Here is a 19,322-nt window from a genome sequence, read left to right as displayed (position 1 = left end):
TCTCAGTGTTCATATGCTATTTAGTATTTTATGTTGTTCTTCCCCTTCTCCTTTCTTGGCACATAAAACATGCCACAGATAAGCTGACATGTGAGGTCACTAGACTGATGCAGCCAATGCTACTCATGTTGATTTTAGAATACATCAGTTGTTCACCTTCCAACAATTCATGGCTTTTTTTCCCGTCTTGGATCACACAGAGGATCCTGCCATTTGGTTACTTCCGTATTAGCAGAGCAGTGTTCTGTTCAAGACATGCCTGCCGTGTTCTTCAAGCCTCAGCCTTGATATACAATCATGGGACACCACACTAGAACTCTCCAAGGGAGAACTCCAGATGAGACAGAGCCTGGGACCCCTTCATGGAAACAGGTTCACTAGGACAATCTAGATTGAACCCTACCTGCGAAGGGCAGAGTCACTTTCTTGTTTTAGGCTCTCTGACAATGCAGTTATCCATTTTTCCTTCAAGTTTTATTTGTTTTGTTCCTTAAATGATAATGTTATGTTGTGTTCTTTTGAAAAAACACTGAGCATTTTATTAATTATTTGATGCTGGCTGTTCTGGTATATCCATATGCCATCCACAGACAATAATATGCAACAAAATTCTAGTTTCTGATGTAGAAGGATTTTGGATTGAAATCAATGTCGGAGATGTGGATGACTAGCAATGAAACACAGAGACTCATCTATAGGCACTAGGTCTACTCTGGCTCAGGTAGGTAAAGATCAAAAGTTGTTATTATCTGAGGGTTGTTTGGTGACTAACACAAAATAAATTGATCAGCACCATTAAAAAAAAATTCTTAACAGTCAGCACCTTAGATGGCGGTTTCAAAGAAACTAAGTATTTAAAGAATGAACTACCACAGAGAGTGCACAACCCTCTGACCAATCGAGGTGGTCTTATCACTAGGGAAATTCTCTAGTCTCCACTATGTTTTTCTAATCTTTATTCTGAATAATAATTAAAAAAAAAGCCACTCCACCCTGAGATGAACGCTGCAGACCCTGAGCATGCTCAGCTGAAAGGCCCAAAATTTCTCAAATGGTGCCCTGGGAAAGAGCCAGGTATGTGTGTGTGTGTGGATCAGCAGAATCACAGCTCTGAGGTAAATGACAACAGGGAGCATATGCAAGATTGGTGGCTATTGAGCATGTGGAGTAAGGGTAACGGAGAGGTCAGTTAACTGAGCAGCTAGCCAGTCATAGCCCACTCGTACCGGTCATAACTTGTTTTAGAGTTCAGAGCTGTCAATTGTAATTCTGAGGTAACGGATGGTTCTGAGCATGCATGAATGGGGAAATTGCTAAAGGGTAGTGTCGCGGGGTATGCACACTCCATCCCCCTTTGGAGCGGATCGAGGGCGTGATGGCCCCACAGTTAAAGTCCACCAGCCTGTCCTTGGGCTCAAGACAGTACAGCCTAATGGCCAGAGGCAATATGGCTTCTCTCATGTTCAGGGCTAGGCAACCTAATGGCCAGAGCCAATACAGCTGCCCTTGGGTTCAGGGCTGTGCGGCCTACTGAATAGATTCAGGGGCCACCACTTGGGGGGTGATGATTGGGGTAGGGGGGCCTAGACACTTCCTACTCCACTGGGTCCAGGCCCAGGGCCCTGCCAGTGGTGAGCATGTTCGCCACCGAGTCAGCAGGAATACTGCTGCCACATGCTGACCTTTCCTGGGGGTTTATGGCTAACCTCCCCCCGGGTCACTTCCTACCCTGTCTCCTGAAGCAGTGGGCTGTATGCTGTCAGGATCTCCAGGGTCCTTGGCACAGGTAGCTCCCTGGAACTCTGATTCCAATCGGATGGCTGTAGGCAACTGGGCTCCAGTCTCGTTCTCAGGGGCTGCAACAGCTCCTGGGCTGGAGCCTCCTCAACACATCCTTCCTCCTCAGTGGTCAGCCTAGACTGACCTGGACTACTCCCTTTTATACTGAAGCAGCAGTTGGAGCATGCTCAGCATGGCCGGTGGGGCAAGACTTCCTCTGCCCATAGTGTGGGGTTAACCCCTTCTTGCCCAGTGCAAGGTATGCACACCCCTTGCAGGTATATAAGGAAGTCCCAATAGGACAGTATAAAAGGCCAGCAGGCAGTTTCTTAGGCCATGTCTACACTAGCAAACTTGCAGCAGCACAGCTGTACTGATGCAGCTGCGCAGGTGTAAGATCACTGGTGTAGCTGCTCTATGCTGACAGGAGAAAACTCTCCTGTCGACATAATAAAACCACTCAACGAGCTACGGTAACTATGTCAGCGGGAAAAGTTCTCCCACCAACATAGCATTGTGTACATGTGTTTTTCTCATACCCCTGAGTGACACAAGTTTTGCTGACATAAGTGGTAGTGTAGACATGGCCTTAGTCAAATCAGAGCGAGAGACACACACGATCGGAAGAAGTTGGAAGCCAGCAAGGGAAGCCAAAGAGGAGCTGCTGGAAAGAAGTTAGAAAAGCTGCTGCAGAGAAAATGAGATGAAAACTGGAGTGGAACAAGACTGACTGTCCAGGAGCTGAGCAGCAACAGTAATCAAAAGAAAAATACCAAAGAATTTATAAGGCAGCACCAGTGATTTTAAAGGGATGCCAACAGATTTGTAAAGTAAGCTTGCCAGTTTTAATTTTTATTGTAGTATAGTTTAGCATAGTATTTAATATGTGTATGTGTAACACCAACAGACCCGGTCATCGGTGGGTGAGATCGAACCTGGGGCCTCTGGATCTTAATACATGAGCCTCTACAGCATGAGCTAAAAGCCAACTGACTTGTAGTTAAGGCTGTAGAGCAGACTCATTAATTTCTCTCTCTCTCTCTCTGTGGTCTTAGCGCCATTAGATGGGACAGAACACCACACCCAGCAGGTGTGTGGGTTATGTACTTCCCCTAGCTGAGGAAGCGCATCCCGAGCTTCAGAGACTTCCCAGTTGAAATCCAGGACAAGCCCCCACTTGTAACGCTGACAGATCCCGGTCACCAGTGGGTGGGATTGAACCTGGGATTTCTGGAGTTTAGTGTATGATCCTCTACCTCATGAGCTAAAAGCCAACTTGTAGAGCAGCCTCATTAATCTTTTTCTCTCTCTCTACATGGTCTCAGTGCCACTAGAGGGAACAGAACACCAAAACCAGGAGGTGTGTGGGTTACATATGCTTGAAGTGTGTGTGTGTGTGTGTGTGTGTGAATTCATATTTTACTTATGAACATTTTAAAGCAAATTTAAGAACTGCTGTCAGCAATTTGTTGCAAACTGGCCACTTGTAACTAAGTGCTTTGCTTAGAATCATTTAAACTATATGCTATTTTATTTTGAATGTGCTTTAATTTGCAACAAGAGATTGTGTTTCAGGGATTTTGTGCTTTGTTTAGGATTTTTAAATTATGGTGTATTAGGGATTATAAATTAGACTCATAGACTCATAGACTTTAAGGTCAGAAGGGACCATTATGATCATCTGGTCTGACCCCCTGCATGCTGCAGGCCATAAAACCGTCCCTACCCCTTCCCTAGACTCTGCTGTTGGAGTCCCCAATCCTGTTTTAAGTGACTTCAATCAGCGGAGACCCTCCTGCTAGAGATCCCTGCCCCATGCTGCGGAGGAAGGCGAAAAACCTCCAGAGGCTCAGCCAATCTGCCCTGGAGGAAAATTCCTTCCCGACCCCAAATATGGCGATCAGTAAGACCCCGAGCATATAGGCAAGAGTCTCCAGCCTGACCCCTGTCAGCCATTATACTATTTACCTACCATTGCTTGGTTTTCCTTGACTACTATGCTTTACCATTAAACCATTCCCTCCATAAACTTATCTAACTTAATCTTAAAACCAGACAGGTCCGTCGCCCCCACCGTTTCCCTCGGAAGGCCGTTCCAATATTTCACCCCTCTGATGGTCAGAAACCTTCGTCTAATTTCAAGCCTGAACTTCCCCACGGCCAGTTTATATCCATTCGTTCTTGTGTCCACATTAGTACTAAGCTGGAATAATTCTTCTCCCTCCCTTGTATTAATCCCTCTAATATATTTAAAGATAGCAATCATATCCCCCCTCAGCCTTCGCTTTGTCAGACTAAACAACCCAAGCTCCTCTAGTCTCTTTTCATACGACAGGGTTTCCATTCCTCTGATCATCCTAGTGGCCCTTCTCTGCACCCGTTCCAGTTTGAGTTCATCTTTTTTAAACATGGGAGACCAGAACTGCACACAGTACTCCAAATGAGGTCTCACCAGCGCCTTGTACAACGGAAGCAGGACCTCCTTATCCCTACTAGATATACCTCGCCTAATGCATCCCAAGACAGCATTGGCTTTTTTCACCGCCACGTCGCATTGTCGACTCATAGTCATTCTGCGGTCTACAAGGACCCCTAGGTCCTTCTCCTCTTCCGTTACTTCTAACCAATGCGTCCCCATCTTGTAACTAAAATTGTTATTAGTCATCCCCAAATGCATCACCTTACACTTTTCACTATTAAATTTCATCCTATTTCTGATACTCCAATTCACAAGCTCATTCAAGTCTCCCTGCAGGATATCCCTATCCTCCTCCGAATTTACAACGCCTCCCACCTTCGTATCATCCGCAAACTTTATCAGCCCACTCCTGCAATCGGTTCCGAGGTCAGTTATAAATAGATTAAATAAAATGGGTCCCAAAACCGAACCTTGAGGCACTCCACTAGTAACCTCCCTCCAACCGGACATTTCACCCTTTAATACTACCCGCTGCATTCTCCCCATTAACCAATTCCTTATCCACCTCTGGATTTTCATATCGATCCCCATGTTTTTCAGTTTAACCAATAATTCCTCATGGGGTACAGTATCAAACGCTTTACTGAAATCCAGGTATATTAGGTCCACCGCATTTCCCTTATCTAATAAGTCCGTTACTTTCTCAAAGAAGGAGATCAGATTCGTTTGGCACGATCTGCCCTTCGTAAAACCATGTTGTAATTTATCGCAATTGCCACTAACCTCCAGGTCCTCAACTAGTTTCTCTTTCAGAATTTTCTCTAACACCTTGCACACTACAGATGTTAAACTAACAGGCCTGTAGTTACCCGGATCACTTTTTTTCCCTTTCTTGAAAATAGGAACCACATTAGCTATTCTCCAGTCTAACGGGACCACCCCCGAGTTTACAGATTCATTAAATATTATCGCTAATGGGCCTGCTATTTCCCGTGCCAATTCCTTCAATATTCTCGGATGAAGATCGTCCGGTCCTCCCGACTTAGCCCCATTAAGGCATTCAAGTTTTGTTTCTACCTCGGATACGGTAATTCCCCATCCTGAATGCCCCTCTGTAGTGGTGCTAGTATCCCTAATACCTTCATTTGCCTCATTAAACACCGATGCAAAATATTCATTGAGATATTGCGCCATGCCTAGATTGTCTTTAATCTCCTCTCCGGCAATAGTCTTCAGCGGTCCCACCTCTTCTTTCTTTGCTTTATTCCTATTTATGTGGCTGTAAAACCTCTTACTATTGCTTTTAATTCCCCTCGCTAGGTCCAACTCTACACGGCCTTTGGCCTTTCTCACTCTATCTCTACATTCTCTGACTTCACTTAGGTACGTTTCCTTACTGATCCCTCCCCTCTTCCACTCTTTGTACGCTTTCTGTTTTTTCCTAATCGCCCCTTTGAGTCGGTCGCTCATCCAGCTCGGTCTAAATCTCTTGCTTAGTAATCTTTTTCCCTTTTTTGGAATGCAGGCCTCCGACAGCTCATGCATCTTTAACTTGAAGTAATCCCAGGCTTCTTCTGCCTTTAGATCCATTAATATGTTTGCCCAATCCACTTCCCTTACCAGTCCCCTTAATTTGTTAAAGTTGGCCTTTTTAAAGTTATAAACCCTAGTCTTTGACTTAATTCTGTTACTCCTCCCATGTATTTTAAACCGAATTAGCTCATGATCACTGGAGCCCAAATTGTCCCCTACTACCACTTCCTCAACGAGGTCCTCACTACTTACCAGAATCAAATCTAAAATGGCCTCCCCCCTCATCGGTTCAACTACCACTTGATGGAGGAATTGATCAGCAAGCACATCTAGGAACATCTGAGCCCTATTATTGCTACTAGCGTTTGTTCCCCAATCTATATCCGGGAAGTTAAAGTCCCCCATAATTACACAGTTTCTATTAGTAATTACTTCTCTAAACACATTAAATAGTTCCTTATCCATATCCTGGGTCGATCCCGGCGGTCTATAGCACACTCCAAGCACTATCCCCGGAGAGGCTCTAGTAGTCCTATTACCCAGTGTGAGTATTGCCCAGACGGACTCTGTGTTATCTAATCCATCCACTATTATTTCTTTACAGCTTATTTCACTATTGACATACAATGCCACCCCCCCACCTTTACCTTTGTTCCGGTCTTTCCTAAACAGCGCATACCCCTCCATACCTGTGTTCCAGTCGTGACTGCCATTCCACCACGTTTCTGTTATTCCTACGATATCTGGTTTCAGCTCTTGGACCAAGAGCTCCAATTCCTCCATTTTATTACCTAGGCTTCTGGCATTGGTGTATAAACACCCCAATGTATGTCGTTTAGCCTGTCTCCCATTATTAGCAGTATATGTTGCGGGCCTCCTTGCGTCCTTCCCCCCTGTCCTTCCTATCTCCAATCTCATCTCCCCGGCTATTTCTCCTCTCATTTTACTCACCTTTTCCATACTGGAATCTGGCGTGGAGATTAGCTGTGCATCTCCCAACCATCTCCCCAAACTTCCTAGTTTAAAGCTCTTTTGATAAGATGAGCCAGCCTCCCTCCCAGAAGTCTATTTCCTTCCCTACTCAGATGAAGCCCATCCCGCGAGAACAGGTGTCTGTCCCCGAAAGCCTCCCAGTGGCCATACATCCCAAAACCCTCCTTATAGCACCACTCTCTTAGCCAACTATTTATTCTCACTATCCTATCAGCCCTTTGCTGCCCTTCCCTTGGAACGGGCAGAATCCCACTAAAGATAATCTGAGCCTCTATCTCCTTGAGTGTCTTCCCCAGCCTAGCATAATCTCCCTTGATTCTCTCTAACGAGAACCTAGCCGTGTCATTCGTTCCTACATGAAGGATTATCAAGGGGTTCTTACCTGCTCCTTTTAGGATCCTTTTCAACCACAGGTCCACATCACGTATCTTTGCGCCAGGTAGACAGCACACCCTTCTGTTCTCCGGGTCTGCCCTGGTCACAGGCCTGTCCAATCTCCTCAGTAAAGAGTCTCCAATTACATACACCTGCCTTCGCCTGGCAACAGTGCGATCTAGTAATCTAGTCTCTAATCCCTCTAGTCCTGACCTGTGCCTGTTCCTATCTTCCCTTAAGCTCCCCCTTATGCCTTCCTGATTCCTCCCGGGGCCCAGAATTGGTGCTGTCTCCATCAACTCCTCCCCTCTCTCTCTTGGACTAGCTGCTCTTCTCTTCTTCCTCACTCTCCCACCTTCAGCCGCCACCTGCTGCCCCTCCACCTCGCTATCCAAACACTCGAACCTATTCCTGAGTTCTATTCCCCCCTCACTGGCCCTTCTTTTCCTTTGCCTGCTTCTCACAGTCACATGCTTCCACCTCCCATGTTCTCCCCCTTCCATTCCCCTCTCACCGTCCTCTGCCTCTACCTGCACCGCAGGGCAGTCTCCTTCAGCCCCTCCTTGCCTGTCCTCCATCAGCTGCTCAAACCCCCGCCTAAACTCCACCAGGGTATCTACCTGCATCTCTAGCCCCTTAATCTTTTCCTCCAGTAACACTATCAGGCGACACTTCATACACACATACCTGTGTTCCGGCTCCCCTGCTAGGACCATATACATACCACAGCTTCCACATGCCGCCATCTGCATTCTGTCTGCTGCTGCTGCTTGGCTCATGGCTGCTGTACTCTCTGCCCACAGCACCTGTGGACTCAGAGCACACACCACACCGCGCCCTCCTGCCTCCCCCTTTACCTCCCCCTGCAAACTCCCTCTCAAACTCCCCTGTTAGCCGCCCTGTTTGCTACCGCTACTTTGTTTTGGAAAGAATACTGCCTGTGTCAATTACTTTATCGGAAGGTTATATCCATATCCTTTAGTGTTTCCTTAACAACCATGGAAATTTTTACCTCGGGAAGGACAGACTAAGGGGTAATAGAAAGATTAATAGTGGCATCCCATAATCCATTTTTGGGGTAACAGTCTCTCCAGTTCAGGGGTGAACCAGATGTACTACTACTGCATGTCTGCTCTGTGGACAATGTAGTCAGTTTTCAAGGCTACCAATTTGGCACTTTTCATAAATAATAATTTTACCTGACCTTTCTTTCCCCCAGACAAAAACAAAAACAAAACATTAATAAAACAAAACAAAACAAAAGCAAACATTTGTGATAACGACCCATAGTTCTTCCGGGTTGCTAAATATGCAGTGTCGGTAGAACAATGAACAAGATACTGTATCATTATCTACTCTCCAAACAAACAACCCGTGACTAGCTGGACTAAATATAGACATAATTAGAGTCTGGATTACATCTGCTGGTAGACATAAAGGCACAAAAAAATACCATCTCACCCAAATGGAAAATACTTAGCATAACAAAGGAATGGACATCACATAACATAGATCAGGCAAACCAATCCATTTACACCAGATGCATGTTGGTTATTATTGTTTATTTACATACTCTCTCTCTCTCTCTCTCTCTTTTTTAAGCTATAAACAATAGGACTACATGGCTTTCATTTTTCATCTAATGGACAATGCCCAGCCTCCATTCTGTAACTGACCAGTGAGTAAAAAAGAAAAAAGTTATTTATAGTGCCATGGCTTTCCAGATTCATGGGGAATGTTCATTTTTTGAATTCACTGAAAGATGTAAGTACTAATACAAATAATATGACATTTTCATTCATACACAATGGCGCCACAATCCATAACCCATAATGACTCTCCTGCATGACTCTTCAGCAATTTTGTGGGTCATTGGGTTCCTCTGTGTTTGTTACAATACTAGTCTGCATGTGCACGTGACAAAGTGTACATATGTAGTGCTAGCTGTGTTTTGGTATCCAAGCAGAAAGAAATTAAAGGAAAACCTATACATGTCCACACTCAGAAAATATATCTATGATCCATGATGATATTTATGATCCAAAAAACATTGGTGTTAGGTCTAATTCAATCCTTATGGTTTTGACAGGGTCCCTTTAATAACTATTGGTGAACATTTTGTTTCCCTTTAATGTAGAAAAAATTCCACGTACTCTTAAATTCTATAGTATTTTTCCATAAGAGACTGGAAATTAATAGGTTTAATATGGTTCTATAGAAATTACTCTATAAACCTATCAGTCAAAATTTTCATCTTGTGTAAATCAGCATCACTCTGTTGAAATTAGGAGGACGTAACTAATTGAGCATATTAACATTGAATCTTAATATGTCTGAATCTGTATACAGGATCCTCAAAGTACAAATGGAGGACAAGATTTTCAAAAATATTTAATAATCATGCATGCCTCAATTTTTGAGTGGACAACTTGAAAAAAAAATCTTAAAAGTGTTTTCATTTTTCCTCAGTACTTTTTGAAAATCAGGACCCAAGCTCAAATTGGACACCCAAGTACTGAGGCAACCCAAATCACTACACACTTTTGAAAATCTTGGCCACAGAAACTGCTACAAAAGAGTGATGTGTTCTGTTTCCTCCTCCACACCCCCCTATAAAAAAACCATGCTTCTCTTCATTCAAAGTTACTCTTGCAATGGGGAAAAACTTGATGTGCATTCAACAAGTATGGTTTACATAGTCATTAGGAGGCACATATGTTGTAGCTGATCTCTGTAACTAGTGAATACTGGTATGATGTTATTAACATAACCTGTGACTGTATAGATCATTGGTGCAAGCACTGTTATATACTTGCAGCAAATATTGTACAAAGGTTGTTGTGTAAGGTGTCTATGGAAAGGTTATGATTTGCTGATTATAATTATACTATCAGTATGGGTAAATCATTTTTGACTTGATTTGAACCTGCAGTTTATTCTATCACTGCTACAAGTCTGAACCAAGAACTTGGCCAATACTGTATGTAATTGATTCCATTTAACCAATTCTAGCTCTCATCTATATCTTTTTCCTTTATGAATAAACCTTTAGATTTTAATTCTAAATAATTGGCAACAGCGTGATTTGTGGGTAAGATCTGATTTGTATATTGACCTGGGTCTGGGGCTTAGTCCTTTGGGATCAGGAGAACCTTTTTCTTTTACTGGGGTATTGGTTTTCATAACCATTCATCCCTATAACAAGTGGCACTGGTGGTGATACTGGGAAACTGGAGTGTCTAAGGGCAGGGCCGGCTCTGGCTTTTTTGCCGCCCTGCCCTTTGATATGCAAGAAGTGAGAGCTCAAAGAGGAAGAGGTACAGGGCTATAATTACAATGGAGAGCAGAGATGGCAAATAGGATGAATTCTACTGGATGTCCTCTAAAAGAATATTGCCATTTCCTGATTTTTTTTTTTTGCAGGGTTTGCTTTTAAAAATTGATGCTTGTAAAATGTATGTCTCTCTCTCTCTGTGTGTGTGTGTGTTGGCTTTGGTTTAAAATGAAAACTGGACTCCTTAGTTACAGCCCATATAAGAGTCAAAATATTGTAGAATGGACTAAATCTCAAGCCTCTTTGCTTCTCTACAATCAGGCTCCCCAGCAGGTTTCTGACCATCAGCTGGCTTGGCTGAGTACAAAAAGGAATGTGGAGTGGCTCCATGGATACTGCACAGATGGCTGTTGTGGATCCACTCAGGCTGGAGGTGGTACACAGACCACAATCAGACAATGAAATCTGCAAAAAAAATGGCTATTCTTTCAACGTGTTACTGTACAATGCATCTTTTAAATTTCACAAATATAATAAACTCACCACCCTGCTTTGTCCTTGAAGTTTAAGACCATCGATATGCAGCACATGGTCCCAATTCTCTTCTGCTCTGCAAGTTGAGTGGGTCAGAGGCCCAATGCCAGAGCGAAAGATAAACCAGAATCATAAGCCAGAGGCGGAGCCAGGGATCAGTACCAGAGAGACAGAAGTCGAATGTCAGAACCAGAGGGTCAATCAGAGTCATAAGCCAGAGCCAAGGATAGGGTTACCAACCCTCCCGCTTTCGCTGGGAGTCTCCTGGAATCACACTCTATCTTCTGGAGGCTACTTTAGCCAAACCGGGAGATTTGGGGTGCTAACCGTCTGGCACGGCAGCGGAGCTAAGGCAGGCTCCCTTACTTGCCTTGGCTCTGTGCCACTCCCGGAAGTGGCCAGCACTGTCCCTGTGGCCCCTGTGGGGTGGGGGCTAGGGGGTTTCCGCATTCTGCTCCAATCCCAAGCACTGAATCCGCAGTTCCCATTGGCTAGGAATGGTGACCAATGGGAGCTGCGGGGGTGGTGCCTGAGGACAGCAGTGCATGGAGACCCCCTGGCCCCTCCACCTAGGAGCCACTGCCAGAGTGATGTGCCAGTTGCTTTCAGGAGCCGCCTGAGGTAAGTGCCAATCCCCTGACCCCACTCCTGTACTCCAACCCCCTGCCCCAGCCCAGAGCCCACACCCAAACTTCCTCCCAGATCCCGACCCCTCACACCCTCCTGCACCTAAAGTCCCTCCCAGAGCCTGTACCCCACACCCCAATCCCCTGACCCAGCCCAGAGCCCACACCCAAAGTCCCTCCCCGAGCCTGTGCCCCGCACCCTCTCCCACTCCCCAACCCCCTGCCCCAGCCTAGAGCCTGTACCTCACACCCAAAGTCCCACCCAGAGCCCACACCCTGCACCTCCTCCTGCACCCCAGCCCAAAGTCCACACCCAAACTCCCTCCCAGAGCCCAAACCCATGCCCCAGCCTGGTAAAAGTGAGTGAGGGTGGTGGAGAGCGAGCGACGGAGGGAGGGGGGATGGAATGAGCAGGGATGGGGCCTCGGAGAAGGGGTGGGACCTGGGCATGGCCTCGGGGCAGGGGCGGGGCAAGTGTCTTTGGGTTTGCGCGATTAGACAGTTGGCAACCCTAGCTAAGGATCAAAGCAATAAGTCTAAAGCTGGAGGGGAACAGCACATGGAGCAGAGCGGCAGCAGAGGCTGGAAAGAGACACTGGAACAAAGCAGGAGCAGCTGTAGGCAGGGTACACAGTAAGCAGTCACTGATCTGCTGTAGAGGCCACGTTTATAAGCCAGTCTGGGGCAGTGGCCACTCTACTAGTTCCAAGGCAGTGCAGGGCTGGTTGCCTAGCAGCAAAAGTAATCAGGGAGCAGGCCAGCAGCTAGTCCTAAATGGTATGGTCCCTGACATCAATTGCTATAAGATGTCTGGATATAATTGTTTTTAATAATAAAGATAGAATCTAATGAAGGTTTAAGTATATCTAGAGCATCATAACATGAATCAAAACACAAGAAATATTAAAACTGACCTTTAGCAAGTTGAAAAAAATGCACAGATATCAATGGAGCCAAGAAAAAAATAAATGCATTATAGTATAATTATATGATGTTTCTGAACTACCTGCTCTTCTACCACCACATACACATAACGGGCTCCAAAGCTGCTGCTTCAAAACTGAACATGAAGACTTGACACACCCTCAAAACAGAAAGCAAGCAAGCATTGGTGCAGCCTTGCAACAATCTAATGGAAAAAACCAGTAGAGAGATAGCAAAGTGAGGGTGTGTCCAGAACACTCTTACATCGGACCATTACAGGTGGAAGCACAGGTGAACACAAGGAAAATGTAATACACTGATGCAGACATTTTTGCACTAAAATTACAATATGGCAGCTCTGCTAAAGTACCTGCAGTTGCATTCTGGTGATCTCCAGTTTATTTTTATTATTGTCAGGACATGACACTTAGAAATAAAGGTTACCTGTTGTGATGGCATGGAATTTTTTAAAAATACAGATCATCATACCCAAGAGGGAACAATTTTTGTTAGCAAAATATTGCAGCTAGATGGCTAAATAAATGACAGTTCATGACTCTAATACAGGCTATGCATTGTGTATCTATTCTCCTTTTTCTTTTTTACATCTTCTGTTCCCTCTATCCTACAACTTCTCTCTTTTCATCTGTTTTCTTTTCCTCTTTTTATTCCCTCCTTGTGTCTTTCCAAGGGTTACCATATTTCCACAAGCAAAAAAGAGGACACTGGGGGGGGGAGGAGCCCCGCTCTAGCCCTGCCCCTGCCCCACCCCCATCCACTCCCTCCCACTTCCCACCCCCTGACTGCCCCCCTCAGAACTACCAACCCCCCCCGCTCCTTGGCCCCTGACTGCCCCCTCCTGGGACTCCTGCCACTAACTGCCCCCTAGGACCCCACCGCTTATCTAAGCCGCCCTGCCTCTTGTCCCCTGACTGCCCCCTCCTGAGAACGCCCTACAACCCTACCTGTCCCCTGACTGCCCCGACCCTTATCCACACCCCCACCCCATATTCACACCCCCGCCCCCAGACAGACCCCCAGGGACTCCCATGCCCTATCCAACTGCTCCCTGCCCCCGACAGGACCCCCAGAACTCCTGACCCATCCAACCCCTTCTGCTACCTGCCTGCCTCGACCCCTCTCCACACCCCTGCCGGAGCCAGGCCGGGTCTGGGCTGGGGGTGCTGGGGCCTGAGCGGGCCGGGTCCGGGCTGGGGGTACTGGGGCCCGAGCGGGCCGGGCCGGGTCCGGGCTGGGGGTGCTGGGGCCTGAGCCGGGCTGGCGCTGCTGGGGCCCGAGCCGGGCCGGGTCCGGGCTGGGGGTGCTGGGGCCCGAGCCGGGCCGGCGCTGCTGGGGCCCGAGCCGGGCCAGGTCCGGGCTGGGGGTGCTGGGGCCCGAGCTGGGCCGGAGCCGCTGGGGCAGCCGGGCGCCGCTCGGCCAGGGCCGCACCTCCCCAGAGCTCTCTTCCTCGCGCCCCCCTGCCCCAGCTTACCTGCTGCTGCCTCCCACTTGCCCCTGCTTCTTTTCAGACTTCCCGCGAAGATCTGATTCGCGGGAAGCAGGGGAAGGGGAGGAGCAGGTGGGCGGAGCGTTCAGGGGAGGGGAGGAGGGGGAAGACAGCTGCGGGGCCGGACAGCGTGGTAAGGCTGCAGGATATGGGGGGAGCTGGGAAGGGGCTTTGGGTGCCCAGCGGCGCTTGGCCGCCGCTTTTCTATCTATAAATAGCTGACCGGGGGGAAATCCCGGACCTTTTTAGATTTTTAAAAATCCCCCCCAGACGGCTATTTATAGACTGAAAAGCCGGACATGTCCGGGGAAATCCAGACATATGGTAGCCCTAGCTGTCTTTCACCAACATGTTAATTTGCTTATAGTTTTCCATTGGTAAAATCAAAAGCAGAATTTGGCTCCATATTTTTAATAAGCCAGAGCAGCACCCCCTTTCTTTTGAGACTTTCCTTTCTCCCTTATTATCTGTTGCGTCTTCCCTTATATGATTCTCTCTCCTTGTTTACCTCTTTTTGTCCCTGTCTGAATGACAGATCTAAGTCCACCACCAAGCAGATGTGGTGGGAGGAGATGACCTTGTCAAAGAGCACCTGCCCTGGGACACCTGCAGTACTTTATAGGCATTCCAAGCACCAATATTGACATTCATAGATTAATATTTTTCTACAGATTTTTATAGTTACTTGAAGAATTCTCAACACTTCCATGGCTGTTTTTAAATACAAATACTTTAACTGAAGATAGTAACCCATGAAATATCATCTCACAAAATCTATGGAAGTATTTAATAATATAGTGAATTGTTACACTGCCATCTAGTGGTAGTATGCCACAATATCCAGGCAATTATATTCTATCATATTTATTTTTATTCTTGTGTGTGTACTAATGAAGTATTACTTATTAGTGAAAATAAGACTGCCCTGCTGTCTTTCCTGTCAAACTTACAGCTCATGGACTTGACAGAAGGATCTGAATGGTAATTATTTAACAAGGGGAATGGTATTTTGTCCTTTCCTTGTATTTATTAAATCAATTACTTTATATTAACAAAGACAACTCCGTTCCTAGTAAATATCAGAATTAACAAAGATTATATGTAACTTTTCACATGTAATGAGAAGGTGAACTAAATAAAAGGAGCCAAAAAATTGGACAACTATTTGCTGCTAGCAGAGCATCAAACTAGACAGTAGAACAAAACACGGAGATAGACAAATAATATGAAAACAAACACTTATTTTAGTGAAATATCAAGTAGGAATTTTTTTTCTTACAAACAAACCCCAACCAGGAATTTCAGTGCATAAATGAGAATGTAAATGCATAAAAGTTAAGAAATTAAAAATGATTGTTTCCTCTGACTCTACTACTGAGACACATTGCACCATACAGACTGTATTAAAGCAATAATATAATTATAAATACAGCTCTGAAGTGCCAAACATCACATAAGTATAACAGGGGCAAATTATGGTTGCTGTGCGAAAATTTCTGATTTTTCTGACAGTTTGCATTTAAATCCTCAAACTCAGCATTGCACTGATATACTTGTAGCAGTACATGATAAATTGGTTTGAAAGTGTTTACAGTGTGCACTATATAGCTTCTGAGCAAAATACTGTTCCCAGTGAAAATGTAAATTTTGCCATTGACTTCACTGTGATCAGGATCTGAACTTATATAGACATAGGCCTCAAACCTGGAATTCATTGCACTGAGGTGGACTGTTGTTGCCCACACATCATCCTATGAAGTTCACTGGGGGTCTGTGAAGGTACAAAAGGCCACCCATGTGCAAGAAGCTGCAAGATCAGGTCCACGGTCCTTTCCATATATAAAAAAATAAGATGTAAATTGTAAAGTAATTCCAAATAATCTCGGCATGTGCAGTTCATAGTAATGAAAGTTTCCTGCCTTTGTAATAGGTAGAGATGCATGCTTTATGAAAATAGGACAAATACCGTAAGACGGTTGAGTAAAAAAAGTAGGACATTTGGCTGTCTGACTGTAGGATAGGCAGAGCAGATAAGCTTGCTATAAAATAGAACAATTCTATTGAAAGCAAAAGATCTGGTCACCCTAGTAATGAACCATATTTACTGGAAAGAGATTTATGCAGATCCTTTATGCACTTAATCATAGTTACTATTAGCTGTTTCTGTTATCCCTAGCTGAAAAACACAAGTAATCAGTGATGTAGATAGGCATATATTCATCCCTCTAGTGTTCAGAAGTGACAAAAAGATAGACTGTGGTGTGTGACTTGCTACCTTTCACCAGCTATTCCAACCACAGTTATCCTTAACTCTGCCCTGTAGTGATGCCAGGAAGGGGGGAGGGGGAAACAACCAAAAAACCCTAATGTGCCTTTCAAAGTCAGTTTACTCTAATTAGAGATTGCAAATGTAACACCGACAGACCCTGGTCATCAGCGGGTGGGATTGAACCTGGGGCCTCTGCAGTTTAGGGCATGAGCCTCTACTGTGTAAGGTAAAAGTCATACGGCTGTTAGCTAAGGCTATAGAGCAGACTCATTAATCTCTCTCTCTAAGGGCTTGTCTACACTGGCAAGTTTTGTCGACGACACTAATGTTGACAAGGAAAAATCGACAAAAGCAAAATCGCCAACGCGTGTCTATATTTGCTCCCCCTGTTGATAAATTGTGTCCACATTTGAGAGCAATGGAATGTGGGTATGTATCCCACAGTGCCTGGTGGCACCATCCATTGCTAGGTGTTGTAGGAATGCGGAACTGGAGCACGGCACATCCTGGGATGTGCAAAATGTACTGTCATGCACCGCTTTGTGTCCCACCCCTTCAATGGTTTCTGGCTTCCTTTCACGCCATTTTCCCAACTGTCATTCTTTTGTAGAGCGTGCCAGCATCTGCAGTGAGAGAGGATGGATCCCGCACTTCTCTCCTATGCGCTGTTAGCTGTCATGAGGACATGGCACATGGCAGCACAGTTACTCACAGAGTTACTTGCAAAGTTAACAGAGGATGAATCGCAGGCACCTGAGTGTGATATGGACAGCAGCAACTTATCAGTGCTTTGTGCATTCACTGAGCAGCTGCATACGGTAGACCGTTGCTTTTGGGCTAGGGAAACAAGCACTGATTGGTGGGATCGCATTGTCATGCAGGTGTGGGATGATGACCAGTGGGCATAGAACTTTAGGATGCATAAAGCAACCTTCATGGGGCTATGTGCTGAGCTGTCCCCCAACCTGCGGCACAAGGACACCAGATCGAGAGCTGCCCTTTCGGTAGAGAAGCGTGTTGCAATCGCTGTGTGGAAGCTGGCAAATCCAGACTGCTACTGGTCTGTTGCTAATCAATTTGGAGTGGGGAAGTCCACAGTTGGGGCTGTATTATTCCAAGTGTGCAAAGCAAATCGCATCCTGATGTGGAGGACCGTGATTCTGGGAAATGTGCATGAAATAGTGGATGGCTTTGCAGAGATGGGTTACCCTAACTGTCACGGGGCAATTGATGGCACACACATTCCAATTTTAGCACCAGACCACCTTGCCTCTGAATACATCAATAGGAAGGGATACTTCTCCATGGTGTTGCAGGCACTTGTGGATCATCAGGGGTGTTTCATGGACATCAATGTAGGCTGGTCTGGAAAGGTGCATGACACACGCATCTTCAGGAACAGTGGCCGGTACAGAAAGCTGCAGGCGGGGACTTTCTTTCCAGACCACAAGATCACAGTTGGGGATGTGGAAATGCCCATAGTAATCCTGGGAGACCCGACTTACTCCTTACAGCCCTGGCTCATGAAACCTTACACAGGGCACCTGGACAGCAGCAAGGAGCGTTTTGACAACAGGCTGAGCAGGTGTCGCATGGTAGTCGAATGTGCCTTTGGCCATTTGAAAGCTTGCTGGAGATGTCTCACTGGCAGGCTAGACCTTACCGAGGATCATATTCCTGTGGTCATAGCCATGTGCTGCACTTAGCATAATCTGTGTGAATCTACGGGTGAAATGTTTGCTCAGGTGTGGAGCACTGAGGCAGAGCGCTTGGCTGCACAGTTTGAACAGCCAGATGCTAGGGCTGTCAGAGGAGCCCAGAGGGCTGCTATTAACATCAGAGGGGCTTTGAGGAACCACTTTGACAATGAGGGGCAGTAACACGTCTGCTTTGGAGTTTCTTCTCTGGTGCATCCATGTACAATTTTGGGGCCCAAGATCCATGCAACACAATGCTTTAGAAGCCTGTTTCCGAGAGTGAATTGATTGCTATATGCTTTTGTAGAACACAGAATAAAAACACGTACCATTAAATATCTTAGCCTTTATTTATTGTTAAAAAGGGTAAAACCTCACAACTGTGTGTAGCTCCAGCTATCATTGTGCAAGCTGTGAGAGGAGGTGGAGTGATGAGGAAACTCAGGAGTGCCAAAACTAGGTGTCTTTTTCTAAAAAAGAAAGATTGCAGTGTGTACGCAATCACTGTTTTGTCGCCAAAAGGCAGGTTTTGGTGACAAAACTTGCCAATGTAGACAAGCCCTAAGTTGTCTCAGTGCCACTGGATGGGACAGACCATCACACCTAGGAGGTGTGTGGGTTACATATTTCCCCTAGCTGAGGAAGCACATCCCAAGCTTCAAAGTCTTCCCAGTTGAAATCCTGGACGAGCCCCCACTTGTAACGCCGACAGACCCCGCTTGTCAGGATCAAATCTCGGACCTCGGTGCATGAGCCTCTACCGCATGAGCTAAAAGCCAACTGGCTGTTAGCTAAGGCTGTAGAGCAGACTCATTAATCTCTCTCTCTGTGGTCTCGGTGCCACTAGAGGGGACAGAACACCACATCCAGGAGGTGTGTCGGTTACATAAACACTAAAATCCCTTAATCATTATCCTATGGATATCGCATGACATCCGTACAAGGCAAAGTCTTCGCTGGGGGTTTTAACTGTGCATTTCCATACCTTAACATGTCTGGATTTCTTTTAAGTAATCTTAACTCTGAATGTTCTGGGTTTGTGATGCTTGGTTTAGGATAATTACAACATCCCTGCAATTATTTTTACCCTTAAATTACTGATATATACTCTTAATCTTAACTTCATTTTAATGTACTTTTATCTTGGAATAATAATAATAATGCTGCTGCTGTTGGCTAGTAAGAATTCAAATTTTTACTGCTCATTTTGTAGCTGCACAGCATGTTGAGAATCAGTCCAATAATTATAACTCCTAATAATTAGCAACTGTTCCTGTCTGCTTTATCTGGGGCATTTACACTATTTGCCTCCTCTGCCAGCTGCAGTGACAGGAAGTCAAGAAAGACACACAGGGCCTACAAGCTGCTGGCAGGCAATTATATATAATAAGG

At 45.6% G+C, this 19,322-nt stretch overlaps 1 protein-coding gene across 3 annotated transcripts; it reads left to right on the top strand.

The window, feature by feature from the left end:
* Window positions 1-695: 695 nt before the first annotated feature.
* LOC128832186 (uncharacterized) lies at window positions 696-18,245 on the top strand. 3 transcript variants are annotated; one of them, XM_054019308.1, is made up of 3 exons: window positions 696-721; window positions 8,702-8,777; window positions 16,844-18,245. In XM_054019308.1, the coding sequence occupies exon 3, from the start codon at window positions 17,151-17,153 to the stop codon at window positions 17,937-17,939; it is 789 nt and encodes a 262-aa protein (XP_053875283.1). In that variant the 5' UTR covers window positions 696-721; window positions 8,702-8,777; window positions 16,844-17,150; the 3' UTR covers window positions 17,940-18,245. The 3 variants fall into 3 exon arrangements, with proteins under 3 accessions (XP_053875283.1, XP_053875282.1, XP_053875284.1); XM_054019307.1 differs by lacking the exon at window positions 696-721 and adding an exon at window positions 3,080-3,139; XM_054019309.1 differs by lacking the exons at window positions 696-721; window positions 8,702-8,777 and adding an exon at window positions 8,825-8,863.
* The last annotated feature ends 1,077 nt before the right edge of the window (window positions 18,246-19,322 follow it).

Source organism: Malaclemys terrapin, chromosome 2, assembly GCF_027887155.1.
Source record: "Malaclemys terrapin pileata isolate rMalTer1 chromosome 2, rMalTer1.hap1, whole genome shotgun sequence".
Classification (NCBI taxonomy): Eukaryota; Metazoa; Chordata; order Testudines; family Emydidae; genus Malaclemys; species Malaclemys terrapin.
Note: the sequence above shows the minus strand (reverse complement) of the source record. Positions and strands in the feature narration are given on the sequence as shown.

Bases quoted from the DNA above. Each gene is read 5' to 3' on its own strand.
- LOC128832186 (XM_054019308.1), top strand. From the start codon at position 17,151: ATGCATAAAGCAACCTTCATGGGGCTATGTGCTGAGCTGTCCCCCAAC.